This window comes from Coregonus lavaretus (assembly GCF_964263955.1).
Source record: "Coregonus lavaretus genome assembly, chromosome: 17".
NCBI lineage: Eukaryota > Metazoa > Chordata > Actinopteri > Salmoniformes > Salmonidae > Coregonus > Coregonus lavaretus.
The window spans coordinates 15,078,841-15,101,034 of record NC_140004.1 but is presented as its reverse complement, the minus strand read 5'-3'; the positions used below and the strand labels follow the sequence as shown (position 1 = coordinate 15,101,034).

The 22,194-nt window shown below is 44.2% G+C and overlaps 1 protein-coding gene across 1 annotated transcript in view; it reads left to right on the top strand.

Moving 5' to 3' along the window:
* The window catches only part of cacna1ba (calcium channel, voltage-dependent, N type, alpha 1B subunit, a), a gene marked incomplete at its 3' end in the record, with an annotated part of 138,523 nt that overhangs the window by 14,373 nt on the left and 101,956 nt on the right, over nucleotides 1-22,194 (top strand). Inside the window, exons 4-6 of the mRNA XM_084180933.1 lie at nucleotides 15,884-15,975; nucleotides 16,213-16,365; nucleotides 17,009-17,196. Of these exons, the coding sequence (XP_084037059.1) occupies nucleotides 15,884-15,975; nucleotides 16,213-16,365; nucleotides 17,009-17,196 (433 nt within the window). The remainder of the gene's footprint in view (nucleotides 1-15,883; nucleotides 15,976-16,212; nucleotides 16,366-17,008; nucleotides 17,197-22,194) is intronic.

Below are 22,194 nucleotides of genomic sequence, written 5' to 3'. Positions count from 1 at the left end.
TTTTTGTTGTCAGGGAGTGGTGGGACCCTGTGTATGTGTACGTGTCTGTGTGTGTGTGCATGTCTGTGTGTGTGCGAGTCTGTGTGTGTGCGTGCGTGCGTGCGCGCTGCTTACGTGCTGGCGTGCATGCGCGGTGTGTGTGTCGTCAAGGAGTGGTGTGAGCCACTGCATGTTTCAGAGACTGACTGGAGTGTCCCTCCACCGGCCTCCTTGCTATCATCATGTCTCAGCGAGAGACTAGTCCAGTCACACTGCAGATGCGTATTCACCAGATGCCACTCTCCTTATGGAAACGATGATGAACTGTTGTAGACTGTGTTAGTTTGACCTGTTTAGCTAGGTTAGCCCTCTGTCTACCTGCTAGATAGTAATGACTGCAGGTTTATTGAGCAGAGCTGTCAGTATGTTAAGCTGATATCCATTACATGAGTCCTGGATTTGGCCTTCACGTCATTGATCTGCACTTACTGTCCATCACACAGATGGCCTGAGTTGCATGCTATACTGGTACTACAGTATACTGAAGGCCCAGACATTACTGTGCTGTAATATGCAGAACTGTGTGGCGATTTGATTTGAAACATGGCTGATATCATAATAATATGCTATTTAGCAGACGCTTTTATCCAAAGCGACTTACAGTCATGCGTGCATACATCTTTGTGTATGGGTGGTCACGGGGATTGAACCCACTACCTTGGCGCTACAAGCGCCGTGCTCTACCAGCTGAGCTACAGAGGACCACATCATGAAGCTGATATCATAAAGCTGATTTGCATGAGATGGTAGAGATGTTTACAGTTCCTAAAACAAATAGTTTTATGATGTCAAATTTCCTTTTCAAGAATATTGCGCTAAGAGGAGTGTATGGTTGGTTCCAGGCTGCCAGGCTAACTACAGTGTGGGTGGCAGGTGACTGGCACACCTGGGTAGGTTGACTTACCTGGGGCACAACTTGTGTTGTTGACAACAGGTTTATTGACTCTTACTTCTTATATTTCCTTTATCAATCTCATTTACTTTGCACTGTCTCTTGTCTTTCTCAGACATGCTTTGTCATTGACTCTGTTTCAGACCTGCTCAGTCACATCAGTAGGCCTCTGGAGCGGTGTATCGTGTTGTCAAACACATCTCATGCTCACTGAGCCAAGTCTAATCACAACCATGTTCCATAACTGAGAGACCCATAAACAGCTAAATGTGGCAGAAATGATGTGATTCTATTTCCTAGGGCCTATTAATGTAACAATATTTTACCAATTTACTTTGATGGAAAGATAGTCCAACTTGACATTAGAATGTACATAACCATGTGTCAAAGACATTATATCTGCACTTCATCATTCTGAGCTCATGGTCCCTTCGCTCGTTTATGATAATTATTGGTTGCTATGGAGACAAGCTTACCATGGCGGTGTCTTCAATTCATCTCTTGATCAGATTCAGAGTTTGGGGATTGGGGGAAATGGAGCATAGAAATATCAAGGGTATTTCACATATTATCGTATTATCAAAACAAATGATTTTGACAACATTGTGTGTGAACATTGTGTTCTACTGTCATCCATGGAGTCATCTCTTTATCTGCTCCACATTTACAGCTTTATTAGGGGAAATCCCTCTGTTGTTAGCTTAGATTCAATTACACAAAGAACATTTGATCTCAGCAGCTTCTGTATTACAGTACCTCAGTTTGCTTTTCCACATATTTATTTACACAGTCATGCACAGACAATAGGCATACACCTTCTCAAAGCAAACTGCTTGAGAGCTGTCCTCTTCCAACTTTCATTTGTTCTTCTTTTGATACTTTCTGAAGAGAAACATTTCATTTTGTCATAGTTGCTATGCAACAACAAAGGCCCAATACAGACTGAGTCAACAGCAATGTCTTCATGTTATTGCTTTGCTTTCTATAGGCAAACAAACACAATACCTTTCTTTTCTCTCGTCTCTGGCTTCATCCTACTCTCATTGTTGCCTCTCGCTCCCAGAATCCCTGTCTCCTGGCTGCTGTTGTCTAATGAGATCAATGGAGCCTCCTTTGTTTCTATGGTGACGCCTAAAGTTGTCTCCAGTGTGGCTTTCCCTCCCCGTGCGGCCAATATAGTTTCATCCACACTGCTATAGCTGGGAGAGCCCTCTCTCTCTCTGTATATCTTTCTTTTCTCTTTCTCCCTCTCTCTCTCTCTCTCTCTCTCTCTCTCTCTTTCTCCCTCTCTCTCTCTCTCTCTCTCTCTCTCTCTCTCTCTCTCTCTCTCTCGCTCGTTCACTCGCTTGCGCTCTCACTCAAACTCGCTACTTCTCTCGCTCTCTCTTTTCTCTGTCTCTCTCTCTCTCTCTCTCTCTCTCTCTCTCTCTCTCTCTCTCTCTCTCTCTCTCTCTCTCTCTCTATCTCTATCTCTATCTCTATCTCTATCTCTTTCTCTTTCTCTTTCTCATTCTCATTCTCATTCTCATTCTCATTCTCATTCTCATTCTCATTCTCATTCTCTTTCTCTTTCTCTTTCTCTTTCTCTTTCTCTTTCTCTTTCTCTCTCTCCCTCATCCCCTCTCTCTCTATCTCCCTTGTTTCTATCTCCCCCCTCTCGGTCCTCTCAGCTGTAAAGTGAATAAGATACAATAGTTCAGTGGGATGATGGGATCACTAACCTATATAGAAAGAAATTCACTGTAAGGAAACAAAGACGACATAATATGATTTGTAATGGAATTTGAACCTCAGTCAGACTTTAACTTGGCCCAGAGCCGTGTTGGAAAAAATATTGCCTCACATGAATATCAAACAGATTTAGATGCATTGCATGTTCAGTCGCTAGTTCTGAGAGAATCACAGCATATTTCAGGCAGAATCAGACATTCTTTTTGAAGACTCCCAACCCCAGCAATCCATCAAGGAGCATGCTCCTCTCCTTTACAGTGTTTGCCAGCATTGAGGCCAGGCTTGTCACCCTCAGAATCCTCTGCTGTTGATGTATGAATAAAACAGGAGCAGGTACTTTTTGCCAGCTCCTCATCCTTGCCAGCTCTCATCCACTGGGGCTAATTCCACAGGACAGGATGCTCTCTTCATGCTACTTTCTCAGAGCATATTTTCCACATCTCTTAATCATTATTTAGGCCCAATCCCAATCTAGCTATTGGAATGGATATCACATCATATGGCTCATGGCTGTATGAAATGTCTATTACAAAAATTACATTTTTTTTTTTTTTTTCACCTTTATTTAACCAGGTAAGCCAGTTGAGAACAAGTTCTCATTTACAACTGCGACCTGGCCAAGATAAAGCAAAGCAGTGCGATAAAAACAACAACACAGAGTTACATATGGGGTAAAAAAACATAAAGTCAAAAAATACAACAGAAAATATATATACAGTGTGTGCAAATGTAGCAAGTTATGGAGGTAAGGCAATAAATAGGCTATAGTGCAAAATAATTACAATTAGTATTAACACTGGAATGCTAGATGTGCAAGAGATTATGTGCAAATAGAGATACTGGGGTGCAAAAGAGCAAAATAAATAACAATATAGGGATGAAGTAGTTGGGTGGGCTAATTACAGATGGGCTGTGTACAGGTGCAGTGATCGGTAAGGTGCTCTGACAACTGATGCTTAAAGTTAGTGAGGGAGATAAGAGTCTCCAGCTTCAGAGATTTTTGCAATTCGTTCCAGTCATTGGCAGCAGAGAACTGGAAGGAATGGCGGCCAAAGGAGGTGTTGGCTTTGGGGATGACCAGTGAGATATACCTGCTGGAGCGCAGACTACGGGTGGGTGCTGCTATGGTGACCAATGAGCTAAGATAAGGTGGGGATTTGCCTAGCAATGATTTATAGATGGCCTGGAGCCAGTGGGTTTGATGACGAACATGTAGTGAGGACCAGCCAACAAGAGCGTACAGGTCACAGTGGTGGGTGGTGTATGGGGCTTTGGAGACAATTGTTGAGATATCAAATGTCGATGAGAATATGATGCGAGTGTGTTATTTGTGAAATGATTATGTCATCCGAAATTATGTCAGGCAGACTGACTTGCAGACAGACAGACATACTGACTTTCAGGCAGACTGACTTACAGACAGACAGAAAGATAGACGAGATACAGACAGACAGACAGACAGACAGACAGACAGACAGACAGACAGACAGACAGACAGACAGACAGACAGAGGAGGCATCATGCTCGGGGGGATGTTGGCTTTAGACCAACACAGTGTAACCAATGCCCTGCCTGCTGAGGATGAGTATACAGTAGTGCCGCCAGACGGCCAGTCCTCCATGCATAATATTCTCCTTTCCACTTCACCTCCACTAGACTGGGGCTAATGGGCCTCCCTGGTTAGGACTTATGCAAGATGATGCTGCTGGCTGAGTGTGTGATGTGATGTTCTATTCCAGTGACAGGCTAAGACGGTGATCTATTTCAGCCTCTACTACTCCATACTGCTGGGTGCTGGGAAAGGGAACTGGCTGAGGTGGGATGTGTGTGTGTGTGTGTGTGTGTGAGTGTGCTGTGTGCTGTGCATGGGGGATATGTCTAGAGTGCTCAGCAATGTTCCACGCTGTGTAATTACTGAGTCACTGAGCGTCTCGTCGACTGCAAATAATAGAGTTGTAATGCATGTTGAATGAGTTGTTGTGCAAACTGGGCGGAAATTAAATCTACAATGTGCACTACATTGAGCATTTAGTTTCTGGGGGTTATGGAGTGAGTCCTATTGTATGTACAGTGGGGGAAAAAAGTATTTAGTCAGCCACCAATTGTGCAAGTTCTCCCACTTAAAAAGATGAGAGAGGCCTGTAATTTTCATCATAGGTACACGTCAACTATGACAGACAAATTGAGAAAAAAAATTCCAGAAAATCACATTGTAGGATTTTTTATGAATTTATTTGCAAATTATGGTGGAAAATAAGTATTTGGTCACCTACAAACAAGCAAGATTTCTGGCTCTCACAGACCTGTAACTTCTTCTTTAAGAGGCTCCTCTGTCCTCCCCTCGTTACCTGTATTAATGGCACCTGTTTGAACTTGTTATCAGTATAAAAGACACCTGTCCACAACCTCAAACAGTCACACTCCAAACTCCACTATGGCCAAGACCAAAGAGCTGTCAAAGGACACCAGAAACAAAATTGTAGACCTGCACCAGGCTGGGAAGACTGAATCTGCAATAGGTAAGCAGCTTGGTTTGAAGAAATCAACTGTGGCTGCAATTATTAGGAAATGGAAGACATACAAGACCACTGATAATCTCCCTCGATCTGGGGCTCCACGCAAGATCTCACCCCGTGGGGTCAAAATGATCACAAGAACGGTAAGCAAAAATCCCAGAACCACACGGGGGGACCTAGTGAATGACCTGCAGAGAGCTGGGACCAAAGTAACAAAGCCTACCATCAGTAACACACTACGCCGCCAGGGACTCAAATCCTGCAGTGTCAGACGTGTCCCCCTGCTTAAGCCAGTACATGTCCAGGCCCGTCTGAAGTTTGCTAGAGTGCATTTGGATGATCCAGAAGAGGATTGGGAGAATGTCATATGGTCAGATTAAACCAAAATATAACTTTTTGGTAAAAACTCAACTCGTCGTGTTTGGAGGACAAAGAATGCTGAGTTGCATCCAAAGAACACCATACCTACTGTGAAGCATGGCGGTGGAAACATCATGCTTTGGGGCTGTTTTTCTGCAAAGGGACCAGGACGACTGATCCGTATAAAGGAAAGAATGAATGGGGCCATGTATCGTGAGATTTTGAGTGAAAACCTCCTTCCATCAGCAAGGGCATTGAAGATGAAACGTGGCTGGGACTTTCAGCATGACAATGATCCCAAACACACCGCCCGGGCAACGAAGGAGTGGCTTCGTAAGAAGCATTTCAAGGTCCTGGAGTGGCCTAGCCAGTCTCCAGATCTCAACCCCATAGAAAATCTTTGGAGGGAGTTGAAAGTCCGTGTTGCCCAGCGACAGCCCCAAAACATCACTGCTCTAGAGGAGATCTGCATGGAGGAATGGGCCAAAATACCAGCAACAGTGTGTGAAAACCTTGTGAAGACTTACAGAAAACGTTTGACCTGTGTCATTGCCAACAAAGGGTATATAACAAAGTATTGAGAAACTTTTGTTATTGACCAAATACTTATTTTCCACCATAATTTGCAAATAAATTCATAAAAAATCCTTCAATGTGATTTTCTGGATTTATTTTTCTCATTTTGTCTGTCATAGTTGACGTGTACCTATGATGAAAATTACAGGCCTCTCTCATCTTTTTAAGTGGGAGAACTTACACAATTGGTGGCTGACTAAATACTTGTTTCCCCCACTGTACAGTATCAAAACAGGTTTAATGGACTGTGTAGACTGTGAAGAACATTCACTAGACGTGCTGTAATGACAAAGCAGCACATTCTGTGTAGAGCAAAGCTTTATGGATTCTCTAACAGTGATGCTGGCCTTTTCACAGCTTACTTTACAACTATCATGTTATCTTCCTTTTTCTATCTCTGTCAGAGTTGCACTCTCGTTTACGTTATTGTGGAGAATATACGGCTGGCTCTATGCTAACTCACTGATGTGAGCTGAATGGGGTGATATTTTCCTTTTCCATTCAGATCATTTCCATGGCTCTTGCTGACCTGCGTACACAGTATACATCTCAGATGTTAATGATCAGATTGCTGTTGTTTCCACCTGAAATCGGAGAAAATAAGCTCTACCATTGAACTTGTCTCACACAAAGATGAGTATAGCATAGTAGGTCTCTGTGTTCAGGCAGTGTGTTCAGTAAGAGGTGTCCCGCTACACACCCAGGCAGTGTGCTCATTAATTAATATCCCGCAACACACCAATGTTCCCTCAAAGCTGTGCGCAGCTCCCCCGGGACTGCCTCGCAGAAGAAATATCTGCCCGCGCAGAGAAGCACGAGATTGAACTTCAATCAACTTTCTAGAGTTTTCCCCCTTAGTTAACACTGTCAACGTTTCCCTTTACTGTGGGAATTGTGATCGAATCAACTCAATATTAACCACTTTCAATGCACCATACCAAAACAAAACGCAAGAGATTTTGTTGTAGGTGGAATGCATCGGAGTAGGATTCTATTGCACTCATGACTCAGCGTGCTGTTGAGGCTACTGTAGACCTTCATTGCAAAACAGTGTGTTTTAATGAATTATATGGTGGCATTTTAATATATTTAGTATAGTTTTATCTAAAAAGGACACTTTTTTAATGTTCACTGAGGAGGATGGTCCTCCCCTGACGAGCTTCCACTGGTAGGCCTATATTGAACACCACATATTGGCTGCTACTGTAGGCAGAATGATACAACAGCTATTTCCATGTTCAAATGTTATGGGACACATTTTCTCCATTGTTTTTAATGGTAGGCCTACATTATGATCAAATAGCCACAGTAGCCTACTTTACCACTTTCTGAAACTTAGAGCATGTACAGCCTCAGTGTTCAAAGTAAACGCGCGCTGGAAGTTGCACAGAATTGTCACAACGTTCAAGATTGCACTCAGCAGACCTGAAATTTGCTAAGTGCCACATTTTTTGGGAAGGAACATTGCAACACGCGCAGGCAGTGTACTCAGGAAGAGCCCACTACACACAGTGTGTTCAGTAAGAGCCTGCTACACATTTTAGTCGACGCTCTTATCCAGAGCGACTTACAGGAGCAATTAGGGTTAAGTGCCTTGCTCAAGGGCACATCAACATATTTTTCACCTTGTCGGCTCGGGGATTTGAACCAGCGACCTTTCGGTTATTGGCTCAACACTAGGCTACCTGCTGCCCTGGCAGTGTGCTCAGTAAGAGCCCGCTACACACCCAGGCAGTCATTGGAAAAATGTATAATTCATCAGCTGGAGAAAGTTAATAAATTACAAAGCAGTGACTGTGTCAATTCTCTAAAACCTCCTGCTCATACTCCACTGCATTAGATTAATTGCTGGCATTGCACAATTTCACCTTCCGCCCTCATCTGACATAATTTGTTTATGATTGGAGAGCTTGGCGTCGCTATGAAAACCCCCATCAGATTCACCTGTCAGTGGATGTTTTGGTGAGTGCTTTGGATCCTCCCCTTTCCTGGCCATGACAGTGATGATGGACCGATTGTTCATGCTTGGGACTGATGGAGTTGAGAAGCATAGCATTGTTCTGTGGACATAGCCATTAACATCTGCTCAAGCACTTCACTGGGAGTTGATGGGCTTTTGTAAAGGAGTACTCTGGAAGTGTCTTTTGCACGGAAGGTTCTTTCCTTTAGTGTTTGATGGACTGAGGCGGTTAAGTTATTTTACATGTTCACTATTTACAATAGTCAAGCCAGTCCTCCATGAAAGCAATTCAGTTTGTCCTTCTCTCAGAAACCTGATCCTTCAATGCAACTCTCCTTGAATAGTCAAACAACTGGAAGCTCTCTGAGAGAGCAAAATAAATTGCTTTCATGGAGAACTGGCTTCAATTGTGAGGTTGGCCACACAATAAATTTTATCGTGAGCAAAAGCTATTGGTTTTCTACCCAAAGTTGCAAAGAAAATGTTGTGATCCATTTAATAAACACGAGACCAGAAACATTTATAAAAGGGGTGGCAGTAGCAGGAACAGCAGCATCTAGTGGGCAAAACCTGGTACCTTTACACTAATTTATGGTAAATAATAAAAAACATCACCAGATTCACAGGGAATACATTATAAAGGATGAAGAAACAATACTCCATGCCGCAGCTCCATACTACTTGTCGGACATAGAGAACTGATACTGTATATTGGTTGTTGGGGTGGGATTGGTGCGGGGTGTCTGTGGGTGGCTTTTGATAATTTTATTGGATTCCTCATGTCTTACTCATTGTTGGGAAGAATGTTGGTCCAAATCAGATGTTCGGTACTATATTTATTAATTTATCTGAGATCAAATTATATTTCAACAAAATAATGTTTCAAGAATGCTAATCGTATATGTTTCTAACTACAGAAACAATTTCAGCATAATCTGAGATGGTGGGTGTCAAAAACCCTGTTTCTTGTGCATTTTGAGTTGGAACGACCCTCCATTCGCTCTCATACAAAACAAAGTACGTAGCTAGTTCTGATCTGTTTGCTTGATCCTAATCATGAAAGGCACATTGAAAGGCATATTGTCCTCTCAGGGCTGAAATTAATGTGTTCTCCTCAGAGTCCAATGACTGCTGTGTTTCCCCTCTCTCTCACCCGTCCCTCTCAGGCCCCTCACATGGTTCCGCCTGTCATTTACAGAACAGGGGAGGGAGGCAGGTCATTATGCTGCCAAGCCTCATAAGAGATCACATCCCATACTGTACAGTCAGCCAGACAGACAGACAGGCAGGCAGGTAGGCAGACAGACAGATAGACAGGGCATGTCTCATAGGCTGCTACTTGCTTGTCAGTGAGTTAGAACCAGAGAACATGTGAGCAGAGAAGTATTACCAATAAAGCCTGGCTCAGAATTCTCCATGTTCTGAAAAATACTGCACCCCTGGCATCCTGCATCACTCACACCCAACATGCATGGTTATATTACACCTGGGCTTGTGACTTAGTAGAATATGTGAGTAGAAATATCCCCCCTGTTATGTATTATACTGCAACCCTGGCATGCTGTATCACTTATACTCCACATGGATGTGTTACAGTGGAGCGTGTTACTTAGTTATATATATATTTGTTTTGTTTTTTAAAACAATTTTTCTATTACATTTTATGCACTTTGATATTATTCTTGTATAATGAAAAGTGCTTTACAAATGTAATAAATTATTATTATTATTATTATTATTATTATTATTAGTAGTAGTAGTAGTAGTAGTAGTAGTAGTAGTAGTAGTAGAAGAAGAAGAAGAAGAAGAAGAAGAAGAAGAAGAAGAAGAAGATGATGATGATGATGATGATGATGATGGTGATCTTGGCATGCTGTATCACTCCAGACGGAGCTTGTGACTGAGTTAGTTGTCTACTATATTTCCCTGCCCTTGGAGCAGCAGAATTAGATTCTCTTCCCAGTATTTTCCTGGGAGGTGCTGTAAACAAACATGGTTGACTAATTGATAATCAAGCTAATGTGTTTGACTTTTAGACTCTTTCATGTCAGTTGAGTTTATGTATGCGTGGAGCAAAATGCATTATACAGCTCCCCCAGGCACAGGATATGATAAATGCCTTTGCTACATTGCAGTGTGCTTCCATGTCCCCTAAAGAATTATCTAGCAATTTTCAAAATGATTAATTCCATTATTCAGGCTTGTCAGCTACAGTCACTGTGTGATGTTATGTTCTACACTTTGTTTGTTTACTTGCATTAATTTGCCAAATGATTATTTGGAAAGAATACAGAACAAAAACAACCATACAATAATAACACAGATAAAAGTGTTGGTAGTTTCTTTAGTGTAGATGGTCATACAGTATGCATAGTAACAGTCCTAACAGATGCTAGCTCTGCTATTGAAAACAGAGAGGATGGTGTTTCTCCAATATCTGAAGGTCCATTAAGTAACTAATCTTCTGGTGCATGCCTCTGCTGGGATGGAGATGGGGCTTTTTTCCTGCATTGGCCAGATGTTGTTTGGTGAGGATGGACAAGCTAATGCCGCATGTTTCACAGAGCGCCACAATCCCTTCACACACACAACGCTTAGGTTTGATTTGAAAACAACAACAAACTAATTTACTCTCAAAGAGCAGAGGCACTATAGGAACAGCAATGATGCAAATATATAGTATATAATACTTGGATGGATGCATTATCAGTGCTGTAGAGATGAAATCTCAGGACACAGGCATGGTTAGTCACATACATGCCATTGCCACCTGGAAATAGTTACATCACATGTTCATTTATGTATTGCATCTGAGAGGAAAACAACCATGACATTATTATGTACATTTTATATTTATATTTTCTGTATTTTGGTGTACGACCATTCATTTAGAAACCTGCTTAGCTACTGTCAATGGAGTTAATTGAATGGAAAGTAAGTTGACTAACAATGTAGCCTCTATATTCGTACTGAAGAAAGACATCTGACACAGTATACCTCTTACAGCAGCTTAGTGTAGGCCTACACTGTGTGTACAAGGATGCTGGCCCATGTTGAATCCAATGTTTCCCACAGTTGTGTCAAGTTGGCTGGATGTCCTTTTGGTGGTGGACCATTCTTGATACACACGGTAAACTGTTGAGCGTGAAAACCCCAGCAGCATTGCAGTTCTTGACACACCTACTTCCATACCCTGTTCAAAGGCACTTCAATATTTTGTCTTGCCCATTCAGCCTCTGAATGGCACACATACACAATCCATGTCTCAATTGTCTCAAGGCTTAAAAATCCTTCTTTAACCTGTCTCCTACCCATCATCTACACTGATTGTAGTGGATTTAACAAGTGACATCAATAAGTGAACATATCATTCACGTGGATTCACCTGGTCAGTCTATGTCATGGACAAATCAGGTGTCCTTAATGTTTTGTACACTCAGTGTATACTTAAGCGACTAGCATTTTATAGTCTCCCTTACTCTACAATGTTGGGGTAACATGTTAATGTTGTCCTGGCCCTAGTCCCTTAAGTATAGCCCTACAGTATATGCCTGTTTGTTCAGTGCCCTCCCGTGACCCCTCTATCTGCTCTGTCTGCTGGCAGGGCTATGTGGGATAGAGAGATGGCAGAGAAAGTCTCTGACCAGCCTAAATAAAGCCCCCTGGGAGCAGCCCAATGTAGGCCTCCTCATTTGATCAATGCTGGCCACTTTGGAGATGGGAAACACACGCACACCTGCTCTTTCCTTTCTGGTGGCTGAAGCAGTGACACAGCTTGAGCCTGATATCAGATTCAGACAGGTCCTGGTTGGGTTGGTGTTGAACTCCAGCCAGTCCAGTCCATGGTTAGCTTTCCCATCATTTCGTTCAAGGAGTTTGAAAAAACTAATCGTAACTCAGATAATTGGGTTGCCAATATCTCCTCTGTGTAACTGAATTACATTTGGTTTTTAATTTTCATCATTTTGTATCTCAAACCTGTTTTGGTAATGTTAAAGGAATATATTGTAAAGCTAAAATATAAGCCCTGAAAACGAGGCCATCAGGGACCTCTGATCTGTATTTGTATGCAGCGCGTTGAGACTGGTTCAGTCAGGAGTATGTATGAGGGCCTGAGGCTTTCTCTCTTTTCTGTAGGGATAAACAATGGCAGGCAGGGAGGCAGGCAAGCAGAGAGGCAGGGAGGGAGGCAGGCAGGGAGAGAGAGAAGCAGAGTGCTCATTTCACTGAGGATACAGTAAGTTATGTATATTTCAGGATGCCAGCTGCAGTCTGGAACAAACATAGATCATGATGGGAGATGAGGTTATCTCACTGGGAAAGGCCATAAGCAGGAAATGATAGCCCTCTCCCACTGTACTGTATATTACTTAGAGTCAGATACGCACTAGTTGATGTGTGGAAAATTTGATTCACTTCATTTCCTCATTCTTTCCTTGGTAATGAAGGTAATCCCAGCTGGGAGTGTATCAGTAGGCTGTGATTAATTAAGATCCAGTAGAAAGGAAAGGGAATATCAGTTTTAATGGAATGAACCACAACAATTATAGGTTGCCTCACCCTGCAGAGACTCTCCTTCTACTTTCCTTATGTTAGCCTATATTCTGGGGATATGAAATCTTTGTGGTGTACAGTAGATTACTAAAGTGGCATACATTTTACTGTAATCACAAAGCAATGTATATTATTCTGGTTCATATGAAGAATACATGACTGTATTATTCTAGAAACAGTGTGATTTAGGTAATCCTTTTAGGTAATCCTCAAACCTGTCTTTTGCAATTAGAAATTGGATTCACTAGCAGCTACACCAACACTCTGTCTCCTCTTATGCTTTCTGTTTCCCCCTCTCTCTCTCTCGCTCTCTCTCTCTCTCTCTCTCTCTCTCTCTCTCTCTCTCTCTCTCTCTCTCTCTCTCTCTCTCTCTCTCTCTTCTGCTCTCTGTGCAGAGATTATACCACTCATTTCAGTGCAGCACCTCCCAGGACACCAGTCTGTGCCTCTGCCCAGCCAGTGGGTTAGATAGTGGGTGTACAATAACACTCGTCAGCCACAGTAACATGATGCTGATCTGGCCTGTCTGTCTGTCCCCCTGGAACAGACTATTGGAGCTGGAGCTGCTCTCCACAGGCCAGTTCCATTTACACAATAGCATTCTGCAAGAGGAAGATGCTCTGGGGTGATTGGACAGGCTGTGAAGCTAATGCGTATCTCCATCCTCTCTCCCCTCCTCCTTTTATCCTCCTCCCTCCCCTCCTACCTCTCTCCACTCCACCCTTTCGCTCTCCTCCAGCCTCTTTCAGCTCTCCTCTCTCCCCTCCTCCTCTCTCCCCTCTTCCTACTCCTCTCCTCCGTGAGACTGTGAAAGTGCAGTCAGATCCACTAACGATGGGGGTTAGGTCTTGATTATGCAGACGCCAAGGAGAATGAGGAAATGCTGCTGCTTGTCACCGGCTCAGCCTGAAACTGGCCACAAGGGAGAGGAGCACCACACAGATTAAGAGTTCTTCTGAAATCTGAATGAGTCAGTTGTACTGAGCTGCTATTCACTCTCTCTGTCTGTGTCAGTGCCCCCTCTGCATATCATCGTCCATGTGAAATCATTCAATATTCTCCACACGGTCTCGCTGTCCCAGTAGATGCTTAAGATGCTGTAGTTATATATTCTAAACCAGCCCTGCCGATACTCAATTAACACACGAGTGTCAGACACACAGCGCATGACAACCCCTGTAGTTTTAGGTAATACAATACATAGGACCTCATTTTCAGAGACATTTAGATTTATATCACATGCAAGTCCTTCATGAATGCTGGAGAAATTGTACACTCACATGAAATGCTTGATAATGGAACTAATAATTCCTCATTATTTTCAGGAATGCAATGTTTGGAGATGGGAAAGAATTAGCTATTGAAGCTCTTGAATTTCCTCAATCGTTCATAATGTCAATGATATGTTGTGTGTTTATGATGGATGGTTGTAAGATTGTAGTATTGTCAGTCTGATTGTTCATCTCCTGGTCTGTTGTTGTGTCACGATCGTCGAACACAGAAGTGGACCAATGCGCAGCGTGATGAGTGAACATACTTTTAATTTGATTCACCACACGAAACAAAACAACAAAACGATACGTGAAGTCCTAGGTAACAGACACAAACCATACACGGAACAAGATCCCATAAAACACTGTGGAAAACAGGCTGCCTAAGTATGGTTCCCAATCAGAGACAACAAGCAACAGCTGACACTCGTTGCCTCTGATTGAGAACCACCCCGGCCAACACAGAAACACATGAGCTAGATAAAGACCCTAGAACACCAACACAATGAAACTACACACCCTGGCTCAACATAACAGAGTCCCAGAGCCAGGGCGTGACAGTACCCCCCCCAAAGGCGTGGACTGCGACCGCGCCAAACATAAACCGAACAGGGGAGGGCCGGGTGGGCATTCCTCCTCGGAGGCGGTTCCGGCTCCGGGCTTGACCACCACCCTCCAACAATTCCCCCGTAGCGCCCCTGGTCCGGTCTGGCCCCGCTGGCTGGAGCTGGACTGGACATCGGTGGAGCGGATTGCTTAGGCTCCGATGTGGAGCAGCTGACCGGTACCTGACCAGGCACCGGTGACCCAGGCACGGGCTGTGCCGGACTGACGACGCGCACTACAGGCTTGGTGCGGGGAGCAGGAACGGGCCGGACCGGGCTGACGACGTGCACCACAGGCTTGGTGCGGGGAGCAGGAACGGGCCGGACCGGGCTGACGACGTGCACCACAGGCTTGGTGCGGGGAGCAGGGACGGGCCGAACCGGGCTGACGAAGCGCACCACAGGCTTGGTGCGGGGAGCAGGAACGGGCCGGACCAGGCTGACAACGCGCACCCCTGGCTTGGTGCGGGGAGCAGGAACAGGCCGGGCCGGGCTGGCAACGCGCACCATTGGCTTGGTGCGGGGAGCAGGAACAGGCCGGGCCGGGCTGGCGACGTGCACCATTGGCTTGGTGCGGGGAGCAGGAACAGGCCGGACCGGGCTGGCGACGCGCACCATTGGCTTGGTGCGGGGAGCAGGAACAGGCCGGGCCGGGCTGGCGACGCGCACCATTGGCTTGGTGCGGGGAGCAGGAACAGGCCGGGCCGGGCTGGCGACGCGCACCGTAGGCTTGGTGCGAGAGGCAGGAACAGGCCGGACCGGGCTGGCGACGCGCATCACAGGCTTGGTGCGAGGGACAGGAACAGGCCGGACCGCACTGGGAACACACACCACTGGCCTTACCCGGGGATCAGGAACGGGCCGGACCGGACTGGCAACACACCTCAGTACCTCTCGCCGTGCCTCTACATTTTCCTTCCCTCTACTCGCCAATGGCTCCCGTAACCCGGTGGCCTTCTCTCCTCGTCCACTAACTCGCCCCTTATCTGCCTCCAGCAGTCCCGTCGTCCACGGTGTGAGCCCCCCCCTAAAAATGTATTGGGTTCGTCTCTCCCCCGTGGCTATGGCCTCCATGGCTCTCGCCAGACTCTCCAGCCTCTGCTCCCAAGTCCAACCTCTCTCCTCCTCACGCGGCTTGACCCAGTCGAGGTTGACATCCATTAGAGTCCTCTCTGGCGTTGGCTCCTGGACACGCTGCTTGGTCCAGATATGGTGGGATCTTGTTCTGTGTATGGTTTGGTTCTGTTACCTAGGACTTCACGTATCGTTTTGTTGTTTTGTTTCGTGTGGTGAATCAAATTAAAAGTATGTTCACTCATCACGCTGCGCATTGGTCCACTGTGTTTGACGATCGTGACATGTTGTTTGATTGTGAACAGGATGCTGGCTACAGTGGGAGCAGACTTTGACCTGAGAACTCTGAGGGCAGTACGGGTCCTGAGGCCATTGAAACTGGTGTCTGGAATCCCTAGTAAGTACAATGACTCTGGAATCACTGGAAAAAACAACAACAATGTTCTGTTTGGATATGTTTATGTTGAAGTTTGTCATCCAAGCATTATTACATTTTTGTTGATGTCATCATATGTAATTCTGATAACAGGAAATGTTCAATAAAGAAATGTAAAGAGCAATTTGGGGTCTCTCCCATGACCAATGTTAATGCTATAACATGGGAGGGAGTAAAGTGAAACCTGCCCTATCTCAGGTCTTCAGGTGGTTCTGAAGTCCATCATGAAAGCGATGGTGCCTCTGCTGCAGATCGGTATGCTGCTCTTCTTCGCTATCCTCATGTTCGCCATCATTGGCCTGGACTTTTACATGGGCAAGTTCCACCGGACCTGCTTCAGGACTGATACAGGTATGCACAATGTACATCGCTATGAAATCTTAGTCACCCGTGTTTTGTGTAACTGCAATAACTTGCAAATATAGAGTTGATATAAATGATGTATGTGCTGAGGTAGCCTATAGTTCTGGGAGCTAAGACACGTTTTTAGGTCTCATCACGCTAGTGTATTTCAATGAACCACTTCCTTTACATGTATGCATGCCAGTATGCGTGCATGTTTGTCTATGTTTGCGTGCTTGCTGTGCTGCTGCCCCTTAGCAAAAGGAGCGTTACATTCTAGCCATGACCCAATAAAAGACATGTAGCTAATAACCAGCATTTGGAGAAGTTGCATAAACATGTGATTTTGATTTTGTATTTTCGCTAAGGTTAAGAAGTCCATCATAAATAGGTCACAGGATTGATTCATTGATTGATTGATTTATTGCTTGATTGAAGAAGTCCCCTCTCAGGGAAAGGAGTTTGGCCACATAGTCTTGGATATGGTATCAGAAATGGCCCTGTTAAGACATCTACTACAAGACGGAATGTATGCAGTCACTACTCTGGATAAGAGTGTCTGCTAAATGACTTAAATGTAAATGTAATGTAATGTACATTCATCTGTGTGTGTACCTGTGTGTGTGTGTGTACCTGTGTGTGTGTGTCTCAGGTGAGCAGGCAGCAGAGTTCCCCTGTGGTATGGAGGCTCCAGCGAGGACCTGTGAGAATGGCACCGTGTGTCAGGAATACTGGATCGGCCCCAACTACGGCATCACCAACTTCGACAACATCCTCTTTGCTATTCTCACCGTCTTCCAGTGCATCACCATGGAGGGATGGGTGGACATCCTCTATAACGTGAGTTCACCCTATACATAAAATGTGCCTATGATATCGCACTGACACAAAATGCTGATTTTCAGACTCAAGTGTGAGAAGGGATCTCTGTACCCCCCAAAAATGAAAATGTTCCTGCTAGCCCTGAATTGGCTGAGAACTACTTTATTGAGTGAAAATGTACTTGCCACGACTGTGATATGCTGTTGTCTTACCCAGCTATCTTAAGATGAATGCACTAATTGTAAGTCGCTCTGGATAAGAGCGTCTGCTAAATGACTCAAATGTAAAATGTAAAAAATGGATCACTTTAACATGTTATTCACTATGGCAATACAATGCATCTCAAAGAAAATGATTTCATGCATTTATTCAGTGGAAACAATTGGAGCGAAGAATTACTATGTGTTGTGTCATCTGTTGTGACAAATGACTGTTGTGAGATAAGATTTGATCGTGACTGGTTGTGGTGTCCATGGGTTGTGGTACAGTCCCAGTTCCCAGTGCACCCTGGATACATCATTAGACAGAGACAGAGACTCCAGTACACTAGGAGCCTGCTGGATAGGGAAGGATGAGTCACGGCGCTGATTCATGTTACAGACAGACTCAAGGTCTCCAACAAATCACAGCCTGTGACATTTGCATAACAGTCACAATTCGATCATGAAAAAGGAAATGATTGTGTAACAACATGAAATATTTAATAGCTCTAGTGGGAAGACAGTGTGCTTATTCTCCACAAAATGTGGAGCAGTGATTTTATACTAGGCCTGTCCTCGGATTGGGATCGGATTACTCAATAGCTTTTTTGTTGTCCCTAGATTTCCAGTTGGGACTCTTTCTGAATATCAAATGTATTGGTCACATACACATATTTAGCAGATGTTATTACGGGTGTAGCTAAATGCTTGTGCAGTAGTATCTAACAATTCACAACAATACACAAATCTAAATTTAAAAGAATGGAATAAAGAAATATATAAATATTAGGACGAGCAATGTCGTGGTGTCATTGACTAAATACAGTAGATATAATACAGTATATACATATGAGATGAGTAAAGCAGTATGTAAACATGATTAAAGTGACTAGTGTTCCATTATTAAAGTGGCCAGTGATTCCATGTCTATGGATGTAGGGCAGAAGCCTCTAAGGTGCAGGGTTGAGTAGCCTGGTGGAAGCCGGCTAGTGATGGCTATTTAACAGTCTGATGGCCTTGAGATAGAAGCTGTTTTTCAGTCTCTCTGCACTGCATCGCAGTGCTAGCTGTGCCACTAGAGATCCTGGTTCAAATCCAGGCTCTAATCGTAGCCGGCCGTGACCGGGAGACCCATGGGGCGGTGCACAATTGGCCCAGCGTCGTCCAGGGTAGGGGAGTGAATGGCCGGCAGGGATGTAACTCAGTTGGTAGAGCATGGCGTTTGCAACGCCAGGGTTGTGGGTTCGATTCCCACGGGGGGCCAGTATGTAGGCTCTCGTTCTTCGTGGCCGACGTGAGTAAGATATTTAAGCGTGTTAACCATCGCAAGACTGCCGGTCCAGACGGCATCCCTAGTCGCGTCCTCCGAGCATGCGCAGACCAGCTGGCTGGAGTGTTTACGGACATATTCAATCTCTCCCTATCCCAGTCTGCTGTCCCCACTTGCTTTCTATAGGCTAGGCCTACTATATTTTTTCTCTCAACTTTCCTAATATTAAGCACATTGCTTATCTTTACAACAGGAGTATAGCCTACCTGGCTGGCATGAAAATGAACCACGGGAAAAGCGTCCTCCATTCACTATTTAAGTGCATAGGCCCTGTGTAGCTCAGTTGGTAGAGCATGGCGCTTGCAACGCCAGGGTTGTGGGTTCATTTCCCACGGGGGGCCAGTATGAAAAAATGTATGCACTCACTAACTGTAAGTCGTTCTGGATAAGAGCGTCTGATAAATGACTAAAATGTAAAATGTAGATGACATGTATTTTTTCCCCTGCCCCTGTTTCGAGACAGTTGCATGATAATGGTCCATTCTAAATCAAAACAAATTTTACACATATATTACTTAGTATATGTAGACAAGATTAAATCAAGAATAGTGTGATGGATGACAATATTAGCCTATCACTTGTGAATTATATATTATCACTTGTGAATGATGCCCAGCATAAGGCAAGAAACAATGCCTTTTTTTTGCGACTTTTTCTAATCATAGTCGCACACCTCATGTAGCCTAGCCCATAGGCCTATATGTTTTGATACTGTTTTTATCACAACTAAAGTGGCCAAAGAACTTCTTAAAATTAAACACGTTAATCAGCTTTACAAGGGGTGTAGAGCCTAACTGGCATACATAAGCAGCGTGTGAGTTTCAAGTTTGGAAAATATAATTTTCACCATTTAAAATGCACCTTTATAATAAAAGCATTTGAATATTTATTTCTCGCACAGAATAGAATAGGTCAACTGTACTATGGGGGATAGTATTGACATACGCTAGTGATTTTGCTGTTTGTTAGGCCTACTCATCTTGTTGGCTGACGAAAAGTAAATGTGGACAGTTCTTCCAATATCTTCAATATGCAACTCGGAATTGGATAAGGACATGCGCAGTTGCGTCTCCGAATTGTCTGTCTTTACTTGTAGCCTGTGAGAAAGACACGATCACGTGATGGAGAGCCATGTGAGTGAGAGGTGCTCAGGGAGAAGGGAACAACGGCCACTGGCCGCAAAAGGTATGGATTTTTTTAGGGTGCATTACGGCCACGCAAAGGGGATGCCGCCTGGAAATTCGAGGCATTATCAAGTGCTTGTCAAATTGTGAATGAGACTGAGGAAGTGTATACAGCCTGCGCAAAATATCCTTTCTATTTAATTCAGCTTTGTTCAGTTGTATTCTTCTTACTATAAAATTATATAAAATAATGCCACAGAATTCTAACCAAATCCTTTCTGCTAAATGAACTAGTGTAGCCCACAGCCATATGGCATAGCCAGATCAGGACCTAACATAAGGACAACTCTGAGTATGATATTCTGTTCTTCTGAAATAGACTACATTTTCTTCATATCATGTTTCTTTAGACATGTCAAAAATAAATAATGGATTATTGTGAAGGTGTAGGCTATATTACATGGATTTTTATTTTATTTTTTAAATGTAGATGTTCCAAAGGTCTGCATCAGTGACTTGTAGGCTATGTGTGGAAGCCAGGAGATGCTAAACGTGTTTATGTTAATTAACGGTCAATTACCGTAAGACCGACAGTTATTAGCTTGACAATCACCGGCTGACGGAATTTCGTGACCGCCACAGCCCTAGTGACAGTCTACGATTTTGCAATGAGACTTTTTGTGGGTGTTTTTAGAATGTATTCATTTATACACCTCTCTCAGCATTTTGCTCTTAGCAGGATTTTCTACAGCAGTTTTAAGCAACACTTGCTGAGCCCCAATAGTTGACAGTAAATTATCATTAACTGAAAGGAGCATGGTGTGTAAATACAGTAGTCTCCATGTTAAAGCATGCACATCCATGCAGCCTGTGTTCTATATGAATGAGGCTCTTTCAGAAACAGCCAGGATGGCCACCTGTGGCATCTCATTCCAAGCTTCATGCCCACTCTGCTCCATGCCCACTGCTGCCACGCCTGATGGGGAGCAGCATATGCCAGTCTTCTGGCGCCCGCCACTTTACTCTGCTACGCCTCTCTCTTCCCTGGCGCTGGCCAACACGGAGCCATGCTGCTGCTGCACCAACGCTGGCAGAGGTAGGAGTCTACCAGCTGTGGAGGGTGCTCTCCAGCTCCCCAGCTCTTCAGCTCTCTCTCCCTGAAATGGAGGGAGGAGAAGAGGCATGCTCAGAATGCTGAGAGGGACAGACTGTCAGAGTTCATGATGGTTGATGAGATATCACATTCCTCTGTCAGCTGTTACTCCAATTCAATAGAAGTGATAACTACTGAAGTTGATCCACTCTTTGTTGATTCAGTAGCAGTTCTCAATATTCTACACTGCTTGGTTCACTCCCTAATAGTACAGATTAACAACTCTGCCTACAATATTGTGGGGCATATTGTGGGGCATACCTTTTCCCCGTCAGCATTAGACAGTGTCACAGTTAGCATGATTAATAATGCCATTAAATCAGTGTCTATTAATCCAGAATTAGCCTTTGAGCACGGGAGGACAGGCTAAGATCATCCTATTCATCATGGTTGCTCTGTCTCTGCCTGGTCTAACTGACAGCCTGGTAATGTGGCCTTCGGTTCAGGAGGTCTGCTCAAATATGAAGACTGCTGTTTCTGATTGAGGTGTTAGGGTCGGAGAAACAGCTGTCGTTGGCACATCTCATTTCCTGTCTGTCTGTCCGTGTTAGGAACCTGTGTTCACCTCATCAGCCTCGTCATCCATCAGCCCCGATAACTGCTTCTACTGCACTTTACGTCTCAGTCTCAGACAGCCCAGCAGATAGGACACTCAGATGGCATGGGAGAGCGCACTCAGATTGGATGTTCGATCCATAGAAATAAATAGTATTATATTGTATCTCTATGGTTCTATCTTTCTGATGTCATCTTTCTTTCAGTATTGTTGTTTCTAATATGCAATCCCAATGGGGCCTAATCATATGGATGTATACTGCTAACATAGATGCTAACATATTCGTATGGTAGACTACTAGGGGTATTGTTTTCGGCTGGCGTTCGTTCAAGTGCTGCTAGTGTCAAACACGCTTGTTGGCAATTTCGACTTGTAAAAGCTGGCGCTCTGCTATTTTCTAACCCTTGTGCCAAGGTTGGAAATGTACCTGTCTAACATCAACTCGCTTGCGCTGAGGTGGGAAGGATGGAAATATTTGAGGTGTGTCCTTAAAAATGTGCTTCAATATGCTAATTTCGGTCAGTGTCATATAGGGATATTTAGACCGACCAAAAGCTGGTCTTAGCGGTAATGCAGTTGGTAATGGCATGGATTTTGAGAGCGGAAGCGCAGCCTATCCAGTTGTGACACACGGTCCCCATGGAACGAGAAAT